The 24,416-nt window shown below is 45.9% G+C and overlaps 1 protein-coding gene across 1 annotated transcript in view; it reads right to left on the minus strand.

Annotated features, from left to right (window-relative positions):
* Positions 1-102: 102 nt before the first annotated feature.
* The window catches only part of urb2 (URB2 ribosome biogenesis homolog), a 35,064-nt gene continuing 10,750 nt past the window's right edge, over positions 103-24,416 (minus strand). Inside the window, exons 4-10 of the mRNA XM_043696514.2 lie at positions 20,444-23,753; positions 14,814-14,974; positions 14,400-14,510; positions 10,575-10,817; positions 8,356-8,452; positions 3,773-3,912; positions 103-2,578 (exon numbers count right to left, since the gene is read on the minus strand). Coding sequence (XP_043552449.2) covers positions 2,381-2,578; positions 3,773-3,912; positions 8,356-8,452; positions 10,575-10,817; positions 14,400-14,510; positions 14,814-14,974; positions 20,444-23,753 — 4,260 coding nt within the window. The 3' untranslated portion in view covers positions 103-2,380. The remainder of the gene's footprint in view (positions 2,579-3,772; positions 3,913-8,355; positions 8,453-10,574; positions 10,818-14,399; positions 14,511-14,813; positions 14,975-20,443; positions 23,754-24,416) is intronic.

Here is a 24,416-nt window from a genome sequence, read left to right on the forward strand (position 1 = left end):
TTACTCCAAGCAGGATGGATCCCATCAGTCTCCCCTCACTTTTTTTTTGTCCTGTAGGGTTATTTCTGTAGAGTAAGTCCTGGCTTAGCCTGCCTAATATCGATTTGCTTTAATGTTGTAATATAGTGACATTGTCAGTTTCACTTCAGTGTCATTCACCACAGAGTACTTGTTCTCTGCATTCTATTAAATTACTTTCCTCACCAGGCTGCCCTCCTCACCCTCTGTTCTTAACTTAGGCCCTGGGTTCCCCATCATTGCTGTACTCTCACTGACACTTGAGCTCTGTCTCGTTAGTCAGTTTAAGTAGCTCCAGCAGCTCCAAGTAAGTTTTATATTTGGCAAGTTTTTCTTTTTCAACTAGGAATGGAGTGTATGGTACGGTATTTCAACTTGTGCTTTTCTCCGTGGGGGAAATATCTGAAGGATCCAAACTTTTGGTTTTTATTTTGATTCCTATGAGTAAATAATGCTCACTCAAAATTTCTCTTTGAAGTCATAAGTTTAAGGAACATCAATTTAAGTGAGGACTTAAACCTTGAATTGAATACATATTAAGTATGGTGCTGATCGGAGAGGCTGAAAACCAACAGATCAAATACTCCATCTATGAAACAACACACGAATTGGTTAAAATAGTTAATTGATGTTGGAATCGAGGAAGGTATGGCGTTGGCGAAGTGCTGACAGGCCTGAAGTCCTGCTGCTATTTGCACAGCCAGGCTGCCAGCATCTTAGTCCTGCATGATATCTGTGATCTGTCTTGGCTTGAATGCCTTGATTTCCTTCCATCTTACACCAGTAGTTATGCCATCCCTCAGACTATTGGACATAATACTTTGACTGCAGTCTCGTTGCTGTCTGGAGTTTGCTGGTCCTGTCCAAACAAAATGCAGCCTAATTGTTCTTATAGAGGTGATAAGTCACCTTGAATGGTGCAGTTCATGTAGTATGACCCAATAACCATGAGGGAACAGTGAAATATGGATAAAAGAAAGTACTGTTAAAAAACAAAGCTGGAAATAAAACCAAGATCTATAGATCGTAAATGTCTCAGCTAGTCAGAGAGAGATTGAGTGGGAAAAGAGAAGGGGAAACAGCTTTAGTTGAAAGGGTTAATTTGAGGATGGGTTGCATAGATTAGTCTCATTTTCCCCTACTAGAAGATCAAGAGCTGATTTCAAACATTTATGAGTAAAGAAGTTGAAAGGGTGCATGAGAAATAATTTCCTCTGGTACAATGAGGCGTAATGTTAAAAACAAAGCTTGTGTCAGGAACTGAAATGTTCCATAAACATTTGAAGGCAGATTGAGAATTTCAAAGCTAAAGCTAATAGATATTTTTCTTAGGCCAAGTATACTAAGGTGCAGGGGTCTGGGATAACGGGATGGTCGGTACACTTCACCACACTTAATTAGAACTGGACTAATTATAGTAAGGAACATAATTGTAAGAATATTAGCCTCCAAGGTTAAATTGTCCCAAGTATGTTTACAAATAAACTAAGATACAACAGCAATAAAGCAATATTAACCAATACAATATAAATGAACTCTAATCAGTCCACAAGGAGCTAATTGGTCCATTTGGACAAGCTGCCTATTAATGAGTTTACACTGTCTCTCTTTTGGATCAACAGGCCTTTTCAGTCCAGTCTTTCAAATCTGTAAATCTTAATTTAGCAGAACCAAACAATATTTGTGACAGACCAAACTATCTGCACAATTTGTTAATTACCAGTTTGTCTGCTCTTGATCAGCAGCTCTGTGACACACGTTGTTGTCAGCTCTTATTCAATAAGAACCTGCTTATTGACACTCAGTTTGGGTTCTCCTAAGACTGGTACAGCCTTAGGCCAAATATGGACAAAAATCTTCAGAAGGTAAGTGGATATAACTGCCCTTGCCATCAGGGAGCATTTTCCTTATTTTGACATCAAGCAGCTCTAGCAACCTCCACCCAGATATGGTGAGGAGCCTTTGAACTTGATGGCTAATCCACACTGCCAGTGAACTACCCCGTTTTATGGAGTGGTGAGGGAGGAGTTGCCTCATCGTATCACAGTTATTTTCATATTGTTTAAAAGCATGCTGAGTGAGAAGCTTGGTAAACCATATTTTGGCTGATTTCAACTGGGGCAATTAAAACTGGTGACGTAGCCTCAGTTGGACAGACGTTTGGGCTTGAAATAGCTGGGTTTCCTTCCAGGTTGACCTTTTGCAGCACAGAAATAGGCACTGGGCTGAAGAAATGGTTAAATCTGAGATTCCCACCAACACTCTCAGGTTAAAGGTGAACTACCACAGTGGTTAGGGCCTTGGTAGGCAAGACGGAAGAGGTGGAAATCTGCAGAGCAAAAGGTGGCTTGTTCCTTGCAGTTCAGGCTGTGTATTTTTCCTCGCCTTGTTTTTTACTCTTGTGGTAGTGTGTGTAATCGTTGTACAACTCCTTAAACACTTCCCTCACGCCTGTCTGTAATGATGTATTGAGGAACCGGAGATCGCTCTCTGTGACTAGATCCAGGAGATGATAGATTCCCACCGTCAAATGTCTTTTCACATCTGTGTTGAGGGTGACCTGAAAATAAAAGAAAATGACAGCCTGGTAGGAACCCCTTCAAAATAAAAACAACAGATGTAAGAACCTTTCACTGAAGCTTAACAATATTAAGAAAATATGAGGTGTGCTTTTGGACACCTTGGATTCCAGCATCTGCAGTTTTTTTTGTCACTAACCAACTTTGGAGATGAGTAGCTGCTATTTTATTGGTAACTTTAGCATTGTGCCCCCAATGGGAGATGTTTGCAATGTATGCCAATTTGAACCAACAATCTGTATGGCTTCAGCTCCATCACACTCCATAGGTCCACTGGCTCTGCTTGTGAAAGTCTCCAATGTGTAGGAGCTAGGATTGTAGGGATCACAACTGACTGCTGAGAGCAACAGTAGGTTTCATCCCTCCTGAGCTTGCCTTTTCCATTATGTTTATGACTTACTTCATGGTTGGTTGGCAGGAGAATTGAGAATAGGTCAAGAGTCACAGGCACAAGCCATATTCCTGACACACTATAGTATAATACAACAGGATGCTACATGGTCTTAGTTCTACTGGCATCATCTGCTATTGGAAGACTGTGCGGTCAAGTCCCGTTCAAGGACAGAAATGAGGCTGACGCCGCTGAAGGAGAGTTGCGCTTCCTGTGATTCTGTCTTTCCAATGAGATGTTAAGTCATTATCTGCCCTTTCATAAAAGATCTTTGAAGCAAGGAAATTTATCCCTCAAAATAACACTATAAACGTGATCATTATAATATTTTCATATCTTTTAAAAGCATGCTGAGCAGGAAGGTCACTAAACCATGTTTTCTTGGCTGATCTCAACTGGGGCAATGAAAATGCGACACTGCCTCAAGTTGGACAGAGGTTTGGGTTTGAAAGAGCTGGGTTTCCTTTCCAGCTTGGTCTTTTGTGAAGCACGGAATTAGGCACTGGCTGAAGAAATGGTTGAAGCTATGATTCCCACCAACACTCTCGGATTAAAGGTAAACTGCCACAGTGGTGATGTGGAATGGTTTTGGGAATTTGCTCTGGTCAAAATGGGCTGCCACATTATATCATTTTTGCAAATCAAATTTGTGTTGAAGTTGGGTCTCTAACCCATTCCCTTCCAACTCCGTTGCTTGGGTCCTTTTACTGAGCCTCAGCTGAATTGTTCATTTCTTCCTCAATTCCTGCAATTACAAGTTGAGTTGGTTGGTGGCAGTGATTACCTTTTGTAGCTCGTTGACATACTCTGCCACTGCAAAGGAGGAGAACATTGCAAATTTCTCTGCGTTTGACGCAATGTGAGTGCACATCCTTTCCACCAAATGTGCACATTCTAGGACCACTTCACTGATCTTCGTCACACCTACAATAAAAGGACATTCATTAGAGATTCCAGGGCTCCAGCTTCTTACTGAAGCATATATAAACGTCCTACCCATTTTAGTACCTTGTTATTTTGTATCATCAGGAATTGGGATACTATGTGGCACAATACTCATTGATTCACCCTCTCACAACATTGACCCAGTGATGCAACAACTCTGCACTGCACTGCACAGCTATCCAAGATTACCTGGAAGATCATTTTTGATGTTCAGGGGAAGGATGGCAAAAGTGAGGAGTAATGTTTCTCATCTTAAGTGTTCAGCCGTTGTCAGGTTCTCGTCTGTTGCAGCACTGTGAGTTACCCATTTTGTGCTGTGATCCTATATCTCACTCCAAATGGAGTTGGACAGCTTGAACTGACTTTTTCAGCCAAAATGTTAGCAGCTAGTTTCAAACCCAGATCACTTCAGGAACCCGCTGCATCACTAGGTTCCTAATTATTTTCAAGGCCAGACCATAGGGCTACTCTCCCATGAGAGAGAGAGAGAGAGAGAGAGAGAGACTGTTGCTAGTGGTTTAACCCGAGGGTCACCAAGCCTCAGCCGAGGGGAGGGGTTGAGAAGTAGAATCCTTCATGGTAACCAGTCAGTGCAGAAATTGAATTAGTGCTACTGGCGTCACTCAGCCTTGCGAACTTATGTCTCGAAGTATTTTGCAAAGTAATTGAACAAAAATTTATGAAAAATACTAAAGTTTAGAGAGCTTATGATTGATGTTTAAGGTTTAAATGCTTGTTGAAAACTTGTGCATTTGAATGTCTATTTATTTAGCATGTCACAAAGCCAAGCAATAGTCTGGACTGTGGCCAAAAGGAGCTCTTTAAACCCACCTTCACATTTCATTAATGGACTCCTTGATGTGAGATGATGTTTGGACTGCAGCACAGCCTGCAATCTGGATGCTCTTAGTGAGCCCCTTGATGCTGGGTCATTGCACACATGCCTTGGCCACTCTGGAAACTATTCAAGGGGGACCACTGCCACTGCCACATTGGCAGATCAAAGCTGGGTGGGACAGCAGTGAGGTCGATGATGAGAGAATGATTTCTGCAGCGAGGTTTTCTCCTGGCAAAGATCATGGGCTGTTACTCTTTGGCGTGGTACATCTGGCGTGGTGTGAGAGATGGCAGATTGCTAGTGGGTTGAGGAGTGGGTAGGCTTGGGTTGAAATAGACCTTCCCCTTCTCGGTTTAGACCTTTCCGGTTGCAAGTTGTCGCTCAGAACTGGTAATCCAGGGATGGAAGGTTAATCAGGGATTACCCATGAGGATGCACATTTGGTGTGGACAGATTGGTACCACAATTGGGAGCAGGAATCTGCAGTGGAGTATGTGATGGTGAAGGCAGAGATCTTTTGGGTCTTGGCCTGTAATTTCCTACAAGGCACTGCTAAGTTTGTTTTTCTTTACTGCAGGAGGTGCAGTTACTGCTTGTTGAAAACATGGTCTCACTCCTCCCTTTGCCACTTAGTTATGCAGCAAGGAAAGAGACCCTTCAGTCCAACCAGTCCATGCATTTCTACAACTTTCAGAGACCTGCTATCCCTCCACTCCCAATCTTGATTGTATCACCAATTTTAATTTCTCTTACATCCTCAGCTGCCTTGGCCATAAGCTTTGGAATTTTCACCTTAAACCTCTCAATCTTTCAACCTTCCATGCAGACAGCCCTTAAAATCCATCTCTTTGAACGTGCTTTGGGTCACCTGCCCCTAGTAGATCAATTTGTGGCACAATGTCACATTTACTCTGAATATGGTCCTCGAAATGCCTTGAGACTAATTTACTATGCTGAAGATGATTTATAAATGCAGTACAAACAGAAAATGCTGCAAACACTTAACAGATAAAGCAGGAGCTCTTGACAAAATTTTAACTCCTTTTTCTCTCTGTAGATGGTGCCTGACCTACACTTAGAGAATTTCTTGTTTTTAATTTCAAATTTCCAGCAAAGGTTACATTTTGCTTTTTTTAAAAATAAATGCAAGTTGCTTTATGTGACATTTCAATAGCACATGCTTTAAAAGTGTGTTAATGGTATTCCTCTATGCCTCAGTATATGAATCTGTTATTCAAAAGTTTGCAAATTCAGGCACCAGAGTGGACACTAAAATTTGTGCTAAACTATTGATTCAAAATAAAAACCCTTTTAAATCTCTATGAAAGTCTTTTCCTGTCTAATTCAACACATGATTGTCAGCTAATGAAATAAGTGTCAGTGACAGTGACCACAAGACTATCATCAATGGTCATGAAACCTGATTCACAAAGCTATTATACTTACTGTTCTGGCCTATAGATAACTCTCGCTTCATAGTAATGTGGCTGACACCTTAACAACTTGGGAAAAGACTGATGAAACCACTCAGTTCAGAGCACTTAGGGATGGGTAAAAAATGCTGGCCTTGCCATGGGTGCCAACATAGAGTCATAGAGATGTATGGCATGGATGGGTCCAACCCATCCATGCCGACCAGATATCCCAACCTAATCTAGTCCCACCTGCCAGCACCCGGCCCATATCCCTCCAATCCCTTCCTATTCATATACCCATCCAAATGCCTCTTAAATCTTGCAATTGTACCAGCCTCCACCACATCCTCTGGCAGCTCATTCCATACACGTACCACCCTCTGCATGAAAGAGTTGCCCCTTAGGTTTCTTTTATATCTTTCCCCTCTCACCCTAAACCTATGCCCTCTAGTTCTGGACTTCCCAACCCCAGGGAAAAGACTTTGCCTATTTATCCTATCCATGCCCCTCATAATTTTGTAAACCTCTATAAGGTCACCCCTCAGCCTCCGATGCTCCAGGGAAATCAGCCCCAGCCTGTTCGGCCTCTCCCTGTAGCTCAGATCCTCCAACCCTGGCAACATCCTTGTAAATCTTTTCTGAACCCTTTCAAGTTTCACAACATCTTTCCTATAGGGAGGAGACCAGAATTGCATGCAATATTCCAACAGTGGCCTAACCAATGTCCTGTACAGCTGCAACATGACCTCCCAACTCCTGTACTCATACTCTGACCATAGGCTGCCAATTCAATGCATTATAGAGGCAACTCAATGTAGTGTCTTCATCATGATGCATCACATATCTTCATCCCAAACACTACCATCACCAATAACCTGCAGACTGAGGCTTAGGCTGGGTTCTACCAGGGTTTGCTTCTCCTAACCTCATTACAGCCTTCCTTCAAACATGGTCGAAAGAGCTGAACTCGAGAGATGAGGTAAGAATGACTGCCTTTGTAACCAAGACTATATTTGGTCAAATGTGGCGTCAAGGAGCCCTATCAAGGGTGGAGTCAATGGGAATCAGGACGAAAAATCTTTGCTGGTTAATATGTGGCATTTAGGAAGATGGTTGTGGATGTTAGAGACCAGACATCTCAGCTCCACGATATCATTGTAGGAGTTCCTCAAGGTAGTGTCCTTCAGGTACTTCACCAAGGACCTTTCCTACATCGTCAAGGAGAGAAGTGGGGATGTTTGTCAATGACTGCACAATATTCAACGTCATCCGCGATTCTTCAGATACTGACATTGTCCATGTCCAGATGCAACAAGATCTGGACAATATCCAGGCTTGGGCTGATAAGTAGCAAGTAACATTTGGACTGCACAAGTGCCGGGCAAAGGTCATCTCCTACAAGCAAGCTGCTAACAATCAATCATTCTTGATGTTCAACGGCACTATCATTGCTGAATCTCCCATCATCAACATCTTGGGGATTACTATTGACCTGGATCTAAACTGAACTAGCCATATAAATACTGTAGCTACAACAGTAGGTCAGAGGCTAGAGGTCCTTCAGTGAATGACTCACCACCTGACTCCCTAAAGGCTATCCACTATTTACAAGGCACAAATCAGGACTGTGGAATACTCTCCACTTGGTTAGAGAAGTGCAGCTCCAAAAATACTGAGGAAGACTGACATCATCCAGGAAAAGCAGGTCCACTTGTTTGGCACCACGTCCACAAACATTCACTCCTCCATTACCAATGCTCAACGTTACCATATACAAGATGCACTGCAGACATTCTCTAAGGCTCCTCCGACAGCAACCTCCAAACCCACAAACATTATCCTCTGAAAGGACAAGGGCCGCTGATACAACACCACCTACAAATCCACTATTGGGCCAAAGGGCTTGCCACTTGCCATCCTGACTTGGTAATGTATGACTGTTCCTTCGGTGTCTATGGGTCAAAATCCTGGAGCTCACATATGCCAATCTATCTACAGCACGTGTTGATTGTCAATAGCAACTGTGGTTCAATAAGGCAGCTCACCACCACCTTCTCAAGTGCAAATAGGGATGGGCAATAAAGGCTGGCCCAGGCAGTGATGCCCAGATCCCATGAATGAATAAAAGAACAAGTGAAACAATTCAGGACAAATTTGTTCCGCACTGACCTTTATCGCCAACACATTTCTGACGCCCTTTATGCATAACTGAAAGCACCAGCCGGTTAAAGCACTTGAAGAAAGTAGGTGCTGCATTAAACAAAACCTGTGGACCAATGCAAAGGATCCCAGTGAATGATAATACTTCCATTAGGGCAACAAGTAATAATTAAAGGCAGACCATTCCAAAAATACTCCCCTTTTCAAAAATGCCACACCCTTCAGTTAATATTGAGCCAGTCCCGCATTCTCTCCAGGTGTCCTGTTAATCCCAGATCAGTAGGGTCCCAGATGAAGACGGCCATGTCGGGTGAATCTGGCCGAGAGCCAGCTGTCTGATACAGTCAGCTCCACCAGTCACATGTAAAGTTAGAGCTAGTTTTTTCCAGTGAACGCAAAGGAGGACAAGAATGTCACAGTAATCAGCCCCTCATGTCACAGAATCCCTACAGTGTGGAAGCAGGCCATTTGGCCCATCAAGTCCACACCAACCCTTGAAAGGGCATCCCACCCAGATCCACCCCCATCCTACCCCTGTAACCCTGTATTTCCCACGACCCATGTAAATAAAGTTGCCCTCTGTTCCACGTAAAAGGATTTTCATTAGCAGTTTTTTTTTAAGAACCAAGGTTCCTGTAGAGCAATGATTTGGAGGAGCTGGTGTTGGACTGGGGTGGACAAAGTTAAAAATCGCACAACACCAGGTTATAATCCAACAGGTTCATTTGGAAGCACTAGCTTTCGGAGTGATGCTTCCAAATAAACCTGTTGGACTCTCACCTGGTGTTGTGTGATTTTTAACCCTGTAGAGCAAGGCTTCCTAAGGTCATAACCCTTCGAGGGATCAGTTGCCAAAATATTAGGGGGTCACATCATTCGATGTACAAATGGCTGTCTGAGCTCCTTTAAAGCATTGCAGTTTTTAAAAATATTATGTTTGACTCAACTGCTTGATCGTCAATCCTGTCCTAAAATTCCCCCGGAAAAACCCTGGGAGTAAACATATCCCACTGCCTCCATCACAGCTCTTTTCAATCCCCTCAACCTGTCCACAGTCATTCATCACCCAGCAGACATCTTAAATCTCCTATCCCCACAGGCACAATAGCCCCACCCCCATTCCATACAGGCATTTCTCTCACTCAACCCCTCACAAAAGCATCTCCCCTCTCCCCCTCCACAGGTGACCCCTCTGTACTCCCGTCACACACTCAGCTCTAGGTGATACTGAGCATTGAAAAGAGGTCACGATGAAAAATGTGTTTGGGAAGTCCCACTGAAGTGCAAAATCAAACAGCAAACATGATCATGAAATATTATATTTTTAAAGTCACCCTAATTTTAAATAAAGTGAAAGTATAATAGAAAACTGAATGCAACAGTGTACTATACCTTTAACCACCAGTTCACTGTAGCTTTAACTGTCAGTGGACTTTCTATAACGGGATGATGGTATGCTAACATCTACCAATTCTTTAATCCCATCAAAAGGGGTGGGGGGTGGACTCTGATAGATTCCAGTAAAGGAGGTAACAGCCCTCTCTACCACCATCCTGAAAAAGGCTAGGCCCTCAGCACAGGCCTCTCCTGACACAGGTTCACAGTTAATTGTCCATTTAATGGCCTCATTTGGCGCACTGAAACTGTAGGAGCTGCTGGTACTTAGGTGTGGACAAGGGTCGGCACATTGGCATTAATGAGCTCCACATACCCCATCTTCAAACCCGTTGGTGGACAGGAACATAGGAACAGGAGTAGGACATGGAGTCTACATATACTACATCCATTGGCTCTCCCTTTTCAACTTTGTTAGTAATATCATCAAAACTTCCAAGAAACTTCGAAATACAATTTCCCATTCACTAATGCTTGCTCTTGATGTCCAATCAGATCATTATCAACCAGGTGTCTAGTGATCACATCTTTTTCCCTTCTATTGAGGTAAGGCAAAGGTCCTGGTTTTGACTCTGGTCTCCAGCATCTACAGTCCTCCTCGTTGACTAATGCAGCCCACAGTAACTTATCCAGGCCACACTCGAAATTTGCTGTCTCACCACCTCATCAGGCACAGTGCAAGGCAAGACAATCAGGACAAAATCTGACTGGCAAGGTCAGAAAAGGAGGCAGTCCCATCCTGTAGCTGCATCCTCCAGTGCAGGGGTCAGCAGACTAGTTTGGAACAGGCATTGAGAAGAGGACCCTTATTACACCCAGTAGCACCAGCTTACCTTAGTCTGAGACTGCACTATAGCAAACAGCACCTCCTGGATGGCTCGAAAAATAGATCCATACTCATCCAGCTGAAAATGGTCGAGTGGAACACACAACAAAGCATTAAACGCAAGCGTCACATGATGAGGGTTCGAGAGAATGCCTTCTCCCTGCTGGACCAGAATTGCCAAGGTCTCCAAACTGAGCACAGTGATCCTAAAGCCCGCGGCCTGATCCAGAGCTGCTTCCTTACACAAAACCTGGAAAAACCAAAGTGATTCAAAGGTAACAGTGAAAGGTTGTCAACAGTCAGTGCACCGCATGGTAAGTTCAAACTGTAAGTGGGTATTAAGAATTCTGAAATCTGACGTTCTGGGTTCAAGTCCCCTTTCAAGTGATTCGGAACAACAAATCAGACTGACACTCCGGTACAGCACTGAGGGAGAGTCACACTGTCACAAGTGTTGATTGTTTGGACGAAATTTTAAAGAGGTCCCACTTGCTTGCTTTGCTGGATTTAAGAGATCCTAAGGCACTATTTTAAAAAAGAGAATTTGAATAAATGTGAGGCGTTGTGTTTTGGTAAAGCAAATCAGGGCAGGACTTATATAGTTAATGTTAGGGTCCTGGAGATGTTGCCATCAAAGAGACCTTGGGGTACGAGTTCATAGTTCTTTATCGGTGGACTCACGGGTAGACAGGGTAGTGAAGGTGGTGTTTCGTACAAATGCCTTTATTGGTCTGTGCATTGAGTATAGGAGTTATGTTATGGGGAGTATAGATGTCACATTGCGGCTGTACACTTTTGGAACACTGCATTCAATTGTAGTCTCCCTGCTATAGAAAAGATGTTGTGAAACTTGAAAGGGTTCAGAAAAGATTTACGAGGATGTTGCTGGGGTTAGAGGGTTTGAGCTACAGGGAGAGGGTGAACAGGCTGGGGCCGTTTTCCCTGGAGTGTCAGAAGCTGAGGGGTGACCTTATCGAGGCTTATAAAATCATGAGAGGCATGGATAGGGTAAATAGCCAAGATCTCTTCCCCAGGGTAGGTGAGTCCCAAGCATGAAGGCATAAATTTGAGTTGAAAGGGAAAACATTTAAAAGGGACCTAAGGGACAACCTTTTCATGCAGAGAGCGGAATGAGCTGTCAGAGGAGGTGGTGGAAGCTGGTACAAAAGGCACCTGGATGGGGACATAAATAGGAAGGTTTAGAGGGATATGGGCCAAATGCTGGCAAATGGGACTAGATTAATCCAGGATATCTGGTCAGCATGGACGAGTTGGACAGAATCCTTACATTGTGGATGCAAGCCCTTTGGCCCAACAAGGGCTCCGACCCTCCGAAGAGTATCCCACCCAAACCCATTCCCTTACATTTCCCTGGCTCATGTGCCTAACCTACACATCCCTGAACACTACGGGCAATTTAGCACGGCCAATTCACCTAACCTACACATCCCTGAACACTACGGGCAATTTATCAAGGCCAATTCACCTAACCTACACATCCCTGAACACTACGGGCAATTTAGCACGGCCAATTCACCTAACCTACACATCCCTGAACACTGCGGGCAATTTAGCATGGCCAATCCACCTAACCTACACATTTTTGGAGTATGGAAGGAAACTGGAGCACCCAGAGGAAACCCTTGCAGACACGGGGAGAATGTCTGCACACAGAAAGTAACCTGAGGCTGGGATTGTACCTGGGTCCCTGGCACTGTGAGGCAGCAGTGCTAACCACAGAGCCACCGTGCTGCCCCACTTCCATGCTGTGTAACTCTATGACTCTGTGATTATTTTCCTGGGGCCCTGGCCAATATATATCTCGCAATCAGAATCACAAAAATAGATCCTCAACATTATCACATGGCTGTTTGTGGGAGCTTGCTGTGCACGAATTGGCTGTCCTACATTATAACAGCTTCTACACTTCAAAACATACTTCATTGTCTGTAACATGTTTTTAAAATGTCTGGTGACTATAAAAAACGTTACGTGAATGTAGGTCTTTTTTTTATTTTTAACAAGCCATGAAAGATTATTGATAACAGGATAGTGAGGCAAGTTGTATTATTGGAATCGTAACCCTGGGTTAGATAGATTCTGGGTTCAAAGGGCAGGTCCTGGGATAAATCTGGTCATTTGTCTGCTCCCAGAAAGAGACCTTGAGAAGTTGCTAAATCGAGGTAATAAGCCAACTGGCTCCCTAATAATGTTTTGTAAAGTGTTTCTGCCAAACGTGCCAGATCTGGCCTGTACATGATTCCAATCCCACACAACATGGCTGACTCCTAACTTCCCCAAGATCACCTAGAGATGGGCAGCAGGCTCTTGGCAATATCTTTACAATTATCTGCTGCTTTCTAAGAAACAGGGCATAATTACTGTAGTGGTATTTCAGTGGAACCAAGTGACAGTGCAACAAGTGATGTCTTATTGATTAGCACCTTCATAATAGATCTGGATGTATAACTGGTTAGGATGCGAGTTGAATTACAGTGATAGGTTTTTTTAAAACTCATGAATGTGGATGCTGCTGGCAAAGACAAAGTTTGTTAATTGGTCCAGAACAGAGTGGCTTGCTCGGCCATTTCAGAGAGCATTTAAAAGTCAACCACATTGCTTGGGTTTGGAGTCACATATAGACCAGACTAGGTAAGGACAGCAGATTTCTTTCCCTAAAAGGACATCAATGAACCAAATGGGTCTTTCACAATAATTGACGACAGTTGCATGGTCACCGTGACTGAGACTAGTTCTTGAATTCTGGATTTCATGAATTAATTCAATTTAAATTCTACCAACTGCTAGGAGGGAATTCACACCTATATTCCCAAATTATTAGCCCAGGTTTCTGGATTACTAAACTGTTGATGTTACCATTATACCACCATCTCTCCCTTGTTTAGATGAGAATGGTCTTGGGTCAGTAACTGACCTTTGATGGTGAACAGGCTAATGGCAAATAATGGGAGATGTGGAGTTTGACAAACATTATGAGAGTAAATGTTTGGGAACCAACTGGATCCGCTCATACGAGGGTTGCCCTGGTTCATTCTGGCAATGCAAAAATGATTTGGTCTTAATGGGATCTTGCTGAGCACAATTTGGCTGCAAAATGGTGATTCCCCCGCAAAATGCATGTTGCTGTTAATCACCTTAGGACATCTCAAGGATGTTCTGTTTTGAAATTCTGCATTTGGTCACTAAGGCACAATATTCACAGGATCCTCAAACAGTGGACACAGCTATCCCTTTCCAATTGTTCCTCAAAATGGTGCTGAAAAATGTTACTCCTGCTTCTGGGTCTCCTTCCTATCGGAAAGATGTTGTGAAACTTGAAAGGGTTCAGAAAAGATTTACAAGGATGTTGCCAGGGTTAGAGGATTTGAGCTATAAGGAGAGGCTGAACAGGCTGGGGCTGTTTTCCCTGGAGCGTCGGAGGCTGAGGGGTGACCTTTATAGACATTTATAAAATCATGAGCAGCATGGATAGGATAAATAGACAAACTTTTCCCTGGGGTGGGGGAGTCCAGAACTAGAGGAGCATAGGTTTAGCGTGAGAGGGGAAAGATATAAAAGAGATGTAAGGGGCAACGTTTTCAGGCAGAGGGTGGAACGTGTATGGAATGAGCTGCCAGAGGACGTGGTGGAGTCTAGTACAATTGCAACATCTAAAAGGCATCTGGATGGGTATTTAAATAGGAAGGGTTTGGATGGATATGGGCTGGGTGCTGGCAGGTGGGACTAGATTGGGTTGGAATATCTGGCCGGCATGGACGGGTTGGATCGAAGGGTCTGTTTCCGTGCTGTACATCTCTATGACTCTACTCACCGTTAGCGCCATGATGATCTGAGGAGCTATAAACCAAAGAGCCTTTTCTACATCTCCACTTAGGGGACATTTCAAGAGCAGGGCTGTCAGGTTCAAAGACGACACCACATCCTGAATCAAATGGACAAAGCAAGCCAGAGTGAGGCTGTGAGAGAGTACAGATTGCCTCAAAGAGAGCGACTAACAGCAAGTGAGGACTGCAGATGCTGGAGATCACGCTCGAAAAGTGTGGCGTTGGAAAAGCACAGGAAGTCAGGCAACATCTGAGGAGCAGGAGAATTGGGCATAATGTGTGACGGTTCATTCCCAATGAAGAGCTTAAGCCTGAAATGTCGATTCTCATGCTCTTCGGACGCTGCTGACCTGCTGTGCTTTTCCAACAAGACACTCTCAAACCAGAACATGACATCTCACCTGATGCTGTCCTTTCCAAAGGTTGGTGACCTCAAGGCCCTGTGCGATGAACTTTACAATGAGGTAAAACTGCTGCTGTGTACACCTATCAATGAAACAGTGGAGCAGTTCGACGAGATGAATTTCCAGCGAGTGAATGAACTGCTGCGTCACCCTTGGAGCTGGAGAGGCACAGAAAACAACTTGGTTACATTTGCACGATGGAAAGGAGAGCAGTTTAAAAGCTGAAGTATGCTAACATTGCACTCGCTTTATAGAGACGGAGAAATGAACAGGAAACAGTTTGATGCATCATAAATGTCCCATCACGCAACAAGATTTATACAATCTTTCAGATGCCACATTTGGAGTATTGAGTGCAGTTTTGGGCCCTATATCTCAGGAAGGATGTATTGGCCCTGGAGCACGTTCAGAGGACGTTCACGAGAATGGCCCCAGGAATGGAAAGCTTAATATATGAGGAACATTTGAGGACTCTGGGTCTATACTTGATGGAGTTTAGAAGGATGAGAGGGGATCTAATTGAACATACGGAATACTGAATGGCCTGGACAGAGTGGATGTTGGGAAGATGTTTCCATTGGTAGGAGAGACTAGAACCTGAGGGCACAGCCTCAGAGTAAAGGGAAGACCTTTTAGAAAGGAGCTAAGGAGAAACTTCTTCAGACAGAGAGTGGGGAATCTGTGGAATTCATTGCCACAGAAGGCTGTGGAGGCCAGGTTATTGAGGATATTTAAGACTGAGATGGATAGGTTCTTGAGTATCAAGGGGATCAAGGGTTACAGGGAGAAAGGGGGAGAATGGGGTTGAGAAACTTATCATTCATAATTGAATGGTGAAGTAGACCTGATGGGCTGAACGGTCTAATTTCTGCTCCTATGTCTTATGCATCAGCAGGCCTCCAGCATCTTCCAAACCTACAACCACTTCCATCCAGATGGACAAGACCAGCAGAAACATGAGAACATCATCCCCTGCAAGTTTCTGTCCAAGCCAGTCACCCTCCTGACTTAGAAATAGATTGTCATTCCCTCACTGTCATTGGGTCAATGTCCCTTTGTAACAGCACTGCGGGTGTTGCTGCATCACAAGAATTGCAGCAGCTTAAGGAGGGAGCTCACCAGCACCTCCTTCAGGGCTGGACAATAAATGCTGGCCCAGCCAGTAACACCCACATCCCGTGAAAGAACCAAAAGAATAAGAAATTCAAAATCTGTGGTCGCCCTTGCTCTCCATCATGGATTCATACAGATTCCAATTTGTACCCTCCACTGGCTGTCCAGGATTTCATTCTGAGATTCACCCATTAACCGTGTCCTAAAGCACTGTCTCCTCCTTTAAGGTGCTCCTTATAGAATCATAGATCCCAACAATGTGGAATCAGGCCATTCGGCCCATTGAGTCCACACCACCCATGCGAACAGCATCCCATCCAGGCCCACCCTCTTACCCTACGTTTCCCTTGGTTAACTCACCTATCTGCAAATCCCTGGCAATTTAGCACAGCCAATCCACACTAACCTGCACATTGTGGGAGGAAACCAGAGCACTCGAAGGTAACCCCACACAGACACGGGGAGAATGTGCAAACTCCACACAGACAGTCGCCAGAGGCTGGAATCAAACCCAGGTGCCTGGTGCTGTGAGGCAACAATGCGAACAATTAAGCCACCATGCCATCCTAACCTACTTCTTTGACCAAACTTACAGTTGCCACTCCTAATATTACCTCCCGTGGTTCGGTGTCAGACTTTGATAATGCTGATGTGAGGTGATTTCTGTGGGTATTTTACATCATTAAAGCGCTTATCAATGCAAATTATCCTGAGCCAGTCAAACACTTGGTGAGCATTTGTACACCACGGTGTCACAGAACTGAAAGCATCTACGATTAGAGAAGGATTTGTGGAATAGAAGGGTGTGTGGGTGTAACCAAAGGAACATTTTAACATATTTTCCAAACATCTGACCTTTTATAAAGAAAAGCATGGTATAAGGAAAGGTAAAATGATGATGATTGAGACACACATTTGGTGGTAGGATGGTGGGGGGGGGGGGGGGAAACTGGATATATTCTGGTTCAAAGTGTCACAAATGAAACCTGGAGCCAAACTCACTGAAGGCAATCAATTCATTTGTTGTAGGAATTCTCAATATAAACAGCTCATGCTGTAATTACACAGAACATAACAGCGCAGTATAGGCCCTTCGGCCATCGATGTTGTGCTGACCCGTGAAACCGATCTGAAGCCCAACTAACCTACGCTACTCCATTATCAATCATATATTTATCCAATTACCATTTAAATGCCCTTAAAGTTGGTGAGTCTACTAATCTTGCAGGCAGGGCATTCCATGCCCTTATTACTATGAGTAAAGAACCTACCTCTGACATCTGTCCGATATCTATCACCCCTCAATTTAAAGCTATGTCCTCTTATGCTAGCCATCACCATTCAAGGAAAAGGGCTCTCACTGTCGTCCCTATCTAATCCTCGGATCATCTTGTATGACTCTATTAAGACATCTCTTAACCTCCTTCTCTCTAACGAAAACAGCCTCAAATCCCTCAGCCTTTCCTCATAAGACCTTTTGTCCACACTAGGCAACATCCTGGTAAATCTCCTCTGCACCCTTTCCAACACTTCCATATCCTTCCTATAATGCGGTGACCAGAACTGTATGCAGTACTCCAAGTGTGGCCGCACCAGAGTCTTGTACAGCTGCAACATGACCTCATGGCTCTGAAACTGAGTCTCTTTACCAATAAAAGCTAACACACCGTACACCTTAACAACCGATCAACCTGGGTGGCAACTTTCAGGGATCTATTCACATGGACACCAGAGATCTCTCTGCTCATCCACCCAACCAAGAATCTTACCATTAGCCCAGAGCTCTGTATTCCTGTTCCTCCTTCCAAAGTGAATCACCTCACTTTTCCGCATTTAATTCCATTTGCCACCTCTCAGCCTAGCTCTGCAGCTTATCTATGTCTCTCTGTAACCTGCAACATCCTTCCGCACTGTCCATAAGTCCACCAACTTTAGTGTTGGCCGCAAATTTACTAACCCATCCTTCTACACCCTCATCCAAGTCATTTATAAAGATGACAAACAGCAGTGGCCCCAAAACTGATCCTTGTGGCACACCACTAGTAACTGATCTCTGGGATGAACATTTCCCATCAATCACCACTCTCTGCCTTCTTTCAGCTAGCCAATTTCTGATATAAAGCACTAAATCACCCTCAATCTCATGCCTCAGTATTTTATGCAATAGTCTACCGTGGGGAACCTTATCAAATACTTTACTGAAATCCATATACACCGCACCTACTGCTTTACCCTCATCCATCTGTTCTGCAGAGGCATTAGAGGATCTTCAAAGGATCACGGGTACATTATTAGTGTCCCATAGACAGTTTCCATTTTAAATCCTCTGCCTGTATTTGTAAGGAAATATTTGAAAGAAATTCTGCAGAGATTCAAGGTTAATATATGCAAATCAATAATGCGGCAGTACCTGCCATTGCTCATCGCTCCAGAACATAGCCAATCTCTTAAAGAACATAAAATGCAATGTATAAATCAGACTAATTCAACTGGAAGCAGTCTTTTGCCAGTTGGCAGCCTGAGTAATCAGTGCAACGAATACAGCCAGACTGTGCAGGAAGCCTTTTTTGGAGCATCACACTGCAGTTTTAGGGGTTCTTATCAAACAGTCATACAGCACAGAAACAGGCCCTTCTGCCCAACTGGTCCATGCCGACCAGTGAAGCGGTTTCTCTTTTGTCCTCAACTTGTGGGATGTCGGTAGGCCTGGCCTGGTTAGGATCTCCTGTCTGCCAAGTCTGCACAGAATGCTCAGAACTTGCTATTTCTATAGCTGCTGCCACATGTACACTGACAGTGTCCAGCTTGAGCTCAGCACCACCCTTCTTGTCTCTCAGCTGGCTGATTTCACATCCAGTACTGAAGCAGGAAATATGCCAGTAGTTTGCAGCTCTGCAGAAGAGTTGTATTCAACTCAAAAGAGAGAACTTTCCTCCAGTAAGTCAGTATGGGCGAGACTCTAGCCGCTGTCTTCAGCCTCTGCTCTGAATTCTGTTCCCCAGCTCCTAACTCCATCCTCTCTCTGGCAACTGTCTTTGGCTGAACCAGACTGTTGGCAACCTTTGTGTTATATCTGACTGAGAGGAGCATCAGTTATATATATATCTGTGCCATTGCTAAGATCGCCTATTTCCACTTTAGTAACATCCATTTCAGCTCACCTGCATCTGAAACTTTCACCCGTGCTTTCATTGTCGCTAGGCTTGGCTATTCCAACATACTCCTCTCATCAGCTACTTTAGATAAACAGAACTCGTAAATACTTGTAGGCAAATGAAATGTTAGCATTCTTTTCAAGAGGGTTAGAACACAAGAGCAGACATATACTGCTGAGGCTGTATAAGGCTCTGGTCAGACCGTATTTGGAACATTGCGAGCAGTTTTAGGCCCCGTATCTAAGGAAGGATGTGCTGGCGTTGGAGGGGTCCAGAGGAGATTCTCAAGAATAATCCCAGGGATGAAGGGCTTGTCATTTGAGGAGGGGTTGAGGACTCTGGGTCTGAACTTGAAGGATGAGGGGGAATCTGATTGAAATGTACATAATACTGACAGGCTTGGATAGAGTAGCTGTGGGGAAGATGTTTCCACTAGTTGGAGAGACTAGGACCCTGGGGCACAGCCTCAGAGTAAAGGAATGATTCTTTAGAACAGAGATGAGGAGACATTTCTTCAGCCGGAGGTTGGTTAATCTATAGAGCTCATTGTCACGGACAACTGTGGAGACCAAGTGATTGAGTATTTTTAAGACAGATAGATAGGTTCTTGATTAGTAAGGGGATCAAGGGTTACAGGGAGAAGGCAGGAGAATGGGTGGAGAAACAGATCAACCATGATTGAATAGTGCAGCAAACACAATGGGCTGAATGGCCTAATTCTTATGGTCTTATGTACTCAAATTGTCAATCAACAAAGACCTTGATTTTAAAAATTCTCACTTTTTTTTCCAAAACCCTCTCAAATTTGGCTTCTCCCTTCCCAATCTCAGTATTCTCCACCAGCCTCTCGACCGCCCGAGACCTCGGTGTTTCCCCAATTCCAGCATTTTCACGTTGATGGCCACACCTTCGGCTATCAAGGCCACTGAATTTCCTCCTGAAACCAATCTAGCTCTCCTTCCTTTCAGACACTCCTTAAAACCCCACCTCTTTGGACCAAGCGTTTGGTCAGATGTCCTGATTATTTCTTTATGTGGCTTAGTGTCAAATCTCGTTTCATAAGAACTCCTACCTTGGATCATTTTATTATGGTAACTAAATTTAATGAATTGAGCTACATTCGCATCTTCAAAACAGACGCGAACAACGATTTGAAAAGGAAATTTGCTGCGGACTCGATGGAATGAAACCTTTCAGGGCGACAGTCAAGAGCAGGGATATGGGATCATCTGCATGTTCCCATGGAGAGCTGGAATGGACTCACTGGGCCAAATGGCCTTGTTCAGTGCCATAAATGACTCTGATGTGAGGTGTTGTCACCATTTACATTATGTACTTTGAATAAGACAAGCTGTTTACCTGCAAGCAAGGCTTTTAGAGCACTGAGAACAGAGGGGATGCCAGTCTCGTTATCACAGCCAGAGCAAAGCTCGGAGGTTGAACTGTAGATCCGTAAAAAGTCGAGTTGCTTTTGGAGTGATTCTGGATCATCAGGGAAAGAGGGAAGTCGGCGAAGAACTTGAAAACATGTCCTCTGGTACAAGTCAGCGTGTTTCAAGCTCTGTGTGCCTCCACTCCCTCTCTCATGGACCACACTGCCGTCCTCCCGGTCTGCACCACCCTCCTCCTCCTCTCTCAGGCACAATTCTATTTCCAGGAGGGCAGTAATGCCAAACACAGTCAGATTCTGCTCTAATCTTCCGTCCCTGTCCGAATGGGACTGAAGAACTGGACCCAGGAGCCCTGCGAGCTGGGTGAGCAGGGAGTGCAGAGAGTTGCCCGTGTGCTTGTCAGGTTGTAGTGGGGCCTGTATGACAACCCGACTCAAGGCCGACAGGGCAGTGATGAGCAGCTGCTCAGTCGCCGGTCTCCACTTCTTGCTTCTCGCTGAGGATAGCCAGGCGTTGGAGAGGAAAGCAATAAACTGCTCCAGGTTCAGTCGCATGCTTTGCTTCCGTTCAACGATGGTCTGGATGGAGACAGTCAGGAACCTCTGGACAGCGTCCAGGAACTCCGGCCAGGCCGGACACTCTGCGCAGGAGGCCAACCTGCTGCCCGCCGGAAACAGGGAGGCCGTCACCTTCTCCAGGATGTCGCCAGCGTGTGCCAGTTTGAAGACTGCGTTCTGGCTGGTGCCCGTCTGCAGGACGGCGAGGAGGGAGTAGGACCGACTCAGCGCCTGCAGACATTTGGAAGCGTTGGCCTTTTCCGGTTTAGGCTTGAGGGCCGTGACCAGGGACGCCAGCAGAACAAAGCAACGGAGGTGGTCATAGCAGGGCAGGCTGTCCAGCCTTAGGCCACCAAGAAGGTCTAAAACCCACAGGAGGTGATCCAGTTGAGTCTCGGAAAAGGTGTGGGTCGATGGGCTTTTAACCAACAGCACATTCGGAATGTTAAGAAGTGAACTCCGTTGAGGGGACATGGGCTGGGATCCCAGTGACTCAGAAACGCTGCTCTGCTGGTTATCAGCCTCTTGACTGGCATCAACATCATCACTGAGGAGGCACGTGGGCAGGTTAAACCTGGTGTCCGGTAGCAGGTCACTCACCCCTTCCATTAGACGCAGTAAAACGCCATGGTGCAGTGGCGGCATTTCCGGGAGCAGGCTGCTGCGGAGCAGGCTCCTGCACATCGCCGGGATGGAAACCTGGTTTTCCGAGTCTTGATCCTGCTCCGCGGCCTCCCGCAGCAACAGGTTCGCCGTCACCACGTCTGCCAAGTGGGCGATCTCGGGCTCGGGGAGATGGGGCAGCAGCAGGGCAATGTTCGATGTGACCAGGTGCCAGTGCGCCACGGCATACGTTTCGTCGTCGATGGAGCTGATCTCCCCGTCCCAGGCCTGGGCGCCGGCGTTTTTGACCGCGTCCTTCCCCGACTGCACAACAGACACCGCAGCGGATCTCAGCGACATCTCCTGCGCCTCAGTCCGCGAGCCGGGCCGCATCATGACGCTCTTCATTTCCTGGATCGCCAGCAGCTGCAGGAAGTGGCGGCTCAACGCGTCGTTCCAGCCCTCCCGAGGGAGCCCGCTGCCAAGGCTCCACACCTCGGCCTCAGCGTCTCCCGGCGAGACATACTTGCTGCAGTTCAACCTCAACATGTGATCCAGCTCCAGCCAAGTGGAGCGGAGGATCAGGACTGAGCTCTCAGCCCTCAGGGCCCACGGGGATGAGTCTTTGCCAGAGGGGTCCTTGACCACGCGAAAGAGAGGTGTCACCACCGCTCGCATCGTCTTATCCATCAGACGCTGCGTGCGTGTAATGATCGGCACTGGTGTTTTGTCGTCCAGGCTCTTCATGTTGAAAAGGACAGCGTTCAGCAGAGTGCTCACCGCCAGAGCTTTCAATGCCGTGTCCACGTTCCCGGTTAGATCCGGAATGAAGGCTTCCAGACAGTTCAACATCAGGTCCCAGATATCCAGGGCTTGACCAGACGGAAGCTTCAATAGGCATTCGTGGAGCTTCTCAGTGAGGCCAACCCACAGGACGGGCCGCCTCAATTCATCTGCGGCTGGCCGAGAGATGATGGCCAACACCTCCTGGAATAGCCTTGGCAGCTGCCGCAGTTTGGTGTACGTTTCAAAGAGGGTGCACAGCAGCGATTCCTGGGCTCTGCGGACCCGCGGGTCACTGATGTCAGCGTCCACCCACGCCGACGACACCAGGTCGTCCAGATTCGGCTCCACGATTAAATGATTCAGCAGGATCAATGTCCTCAGGCACCTGAACCAGGCCGGTGCCTCCTGACGGGGGTGGGACAGCAACATTACCGCCACCCTGCAGTACAGGGCAAACTGCACTCCCCCGCACCGGATTTTGTCCACGGCGACATTGTAGACGTCGCTGCCCAGGATAGAGTTCAGCAGCTGGTCCAGGGCCAGTAACCCGGGATTCCAGTCTGCAGGCTCCTGTCCAGCTCCATGATCCAATGGTGTAGGGAAGCCCAGGGTGCCAAGGAATCTGGCAAAAATGTGGAAACAGAGCAGATGATTCCCCTCCCTGCAGTAAGCCTCGAGAGAGAGTCTGTAGAGCAGCGGGACTGAGCCCGCTACGACAGCGGAGTGCAGTTGCAGACCAAAGAGGCTAGCGTCGGTCAACTTGGACAGCATTGTTTCGACAGGGGCTACCAAGTCCTTGGATGAGCTAGCCGTCTTTTCCTGCGATCTGTTGTCTTGCAGCAGCTCTTGCCTGTAAGAGTTCAGGAGATCGGTGTGGAACAGGCCGCTCTGGAGGGCGGTCTGGATCCTCTGACACACCTCCTTGCTGAGGTGCTGCCGCACGGCTGCCACGTCCTCGCCTGTCCAGCACCTCGAGCACAGCCGCTGCCTCAGGAGCAGAAAGGGCTGCAGGAGGGGGCTGCAGACCTGCAGGAAGACCCGGCACCGGTTGCACTGCTGCCTCTGAGTGACGAGGTACAGGTCAAATGCCAGCAGGAGGACGTCGAAGAGCTGCGTAGAGCGCAGGGCCTCCGTCGGCTTTAACCTCGAGCACAGCAGCACTGACAGCCTGCACAGCAGATCCACCAGCAGCTCCCACTTGCTGCTGTAGATGAGAGCGAAGGCAGGAGAGGTCAGAATACCATGACAGCAGCTCAGCACCGTCGCTAGGTTTGATGGGCTGGCATTCAGTCGTCCTTCGCTGGAATGTTCCTCAATCCGATCATTTATAATCTGAAATTAAAATTTTATAAGTTTGCAATATTTCTCAGACAGGCGTTGACATTTCATATTAAATACTGAAATATGCTTTCAAATTAATCAAGAAAGTTTACAAACGTGTTATAAAATACATGTGATTTATGGCAAGCAGATCGTTTGACCCAAGGGTCTATATTGGTGTTTTTGCATTCCACGCAAGTCTCTTCCTTCCCCACTTCACTGATAGATTCATAGATTCCTTACGTTGTGGAAGCAGGCCATTCGGCCCATCGAGACTACACTGACCCGCCAAAGAGCATCCCACCCAGACTCAACCCTATCTCTGTAATCTTGCATTTCCAATGGTTAATCCAGCTAGCCTGCACACCCCTGGACACTATGAACAATTTAGCATGGCCAATCCAACTAACCTGCACATCTTTAGACTGTGGGAGGAAACCGGAGCACCCGAAGGAAACCTTTATAGACACAGGGAGAACATGCAAACTCCACACAGAGTGTTGTCCAAGGCTGGAATCGAACCCAGGTACCTGGTGCTGTGAGGCAGCAGTGTTAACCACTGAGCCACCGTGCTGCTCCTATTTCACTCCATCAAGAGATCCTGTCACCTTCTCCCTAATGTGGTTACCTAGTTTCTTCTTCAATCCCTCCATGCCATTTGCCTCAAACACTCCC

This window comes from Chiloscyllium plagiosum, unplaced genomic scaffold (assembly GCF_037043375.1).
Source record: "Chiloscyllium plagiosum isolate Xiang-an unplaced genomic scaffold, Cpla_swu_hap1 HiC_scaffold_10, whole genome shotgun sequence".
NCBI classification, from domain to species: Eukaryota; Metazoa; Chordata; class Chondrichthyes; order Orectolobiformes; family Hemiscylliidae; genus Chiloscyllium; species Chiloscyllium plagiosum.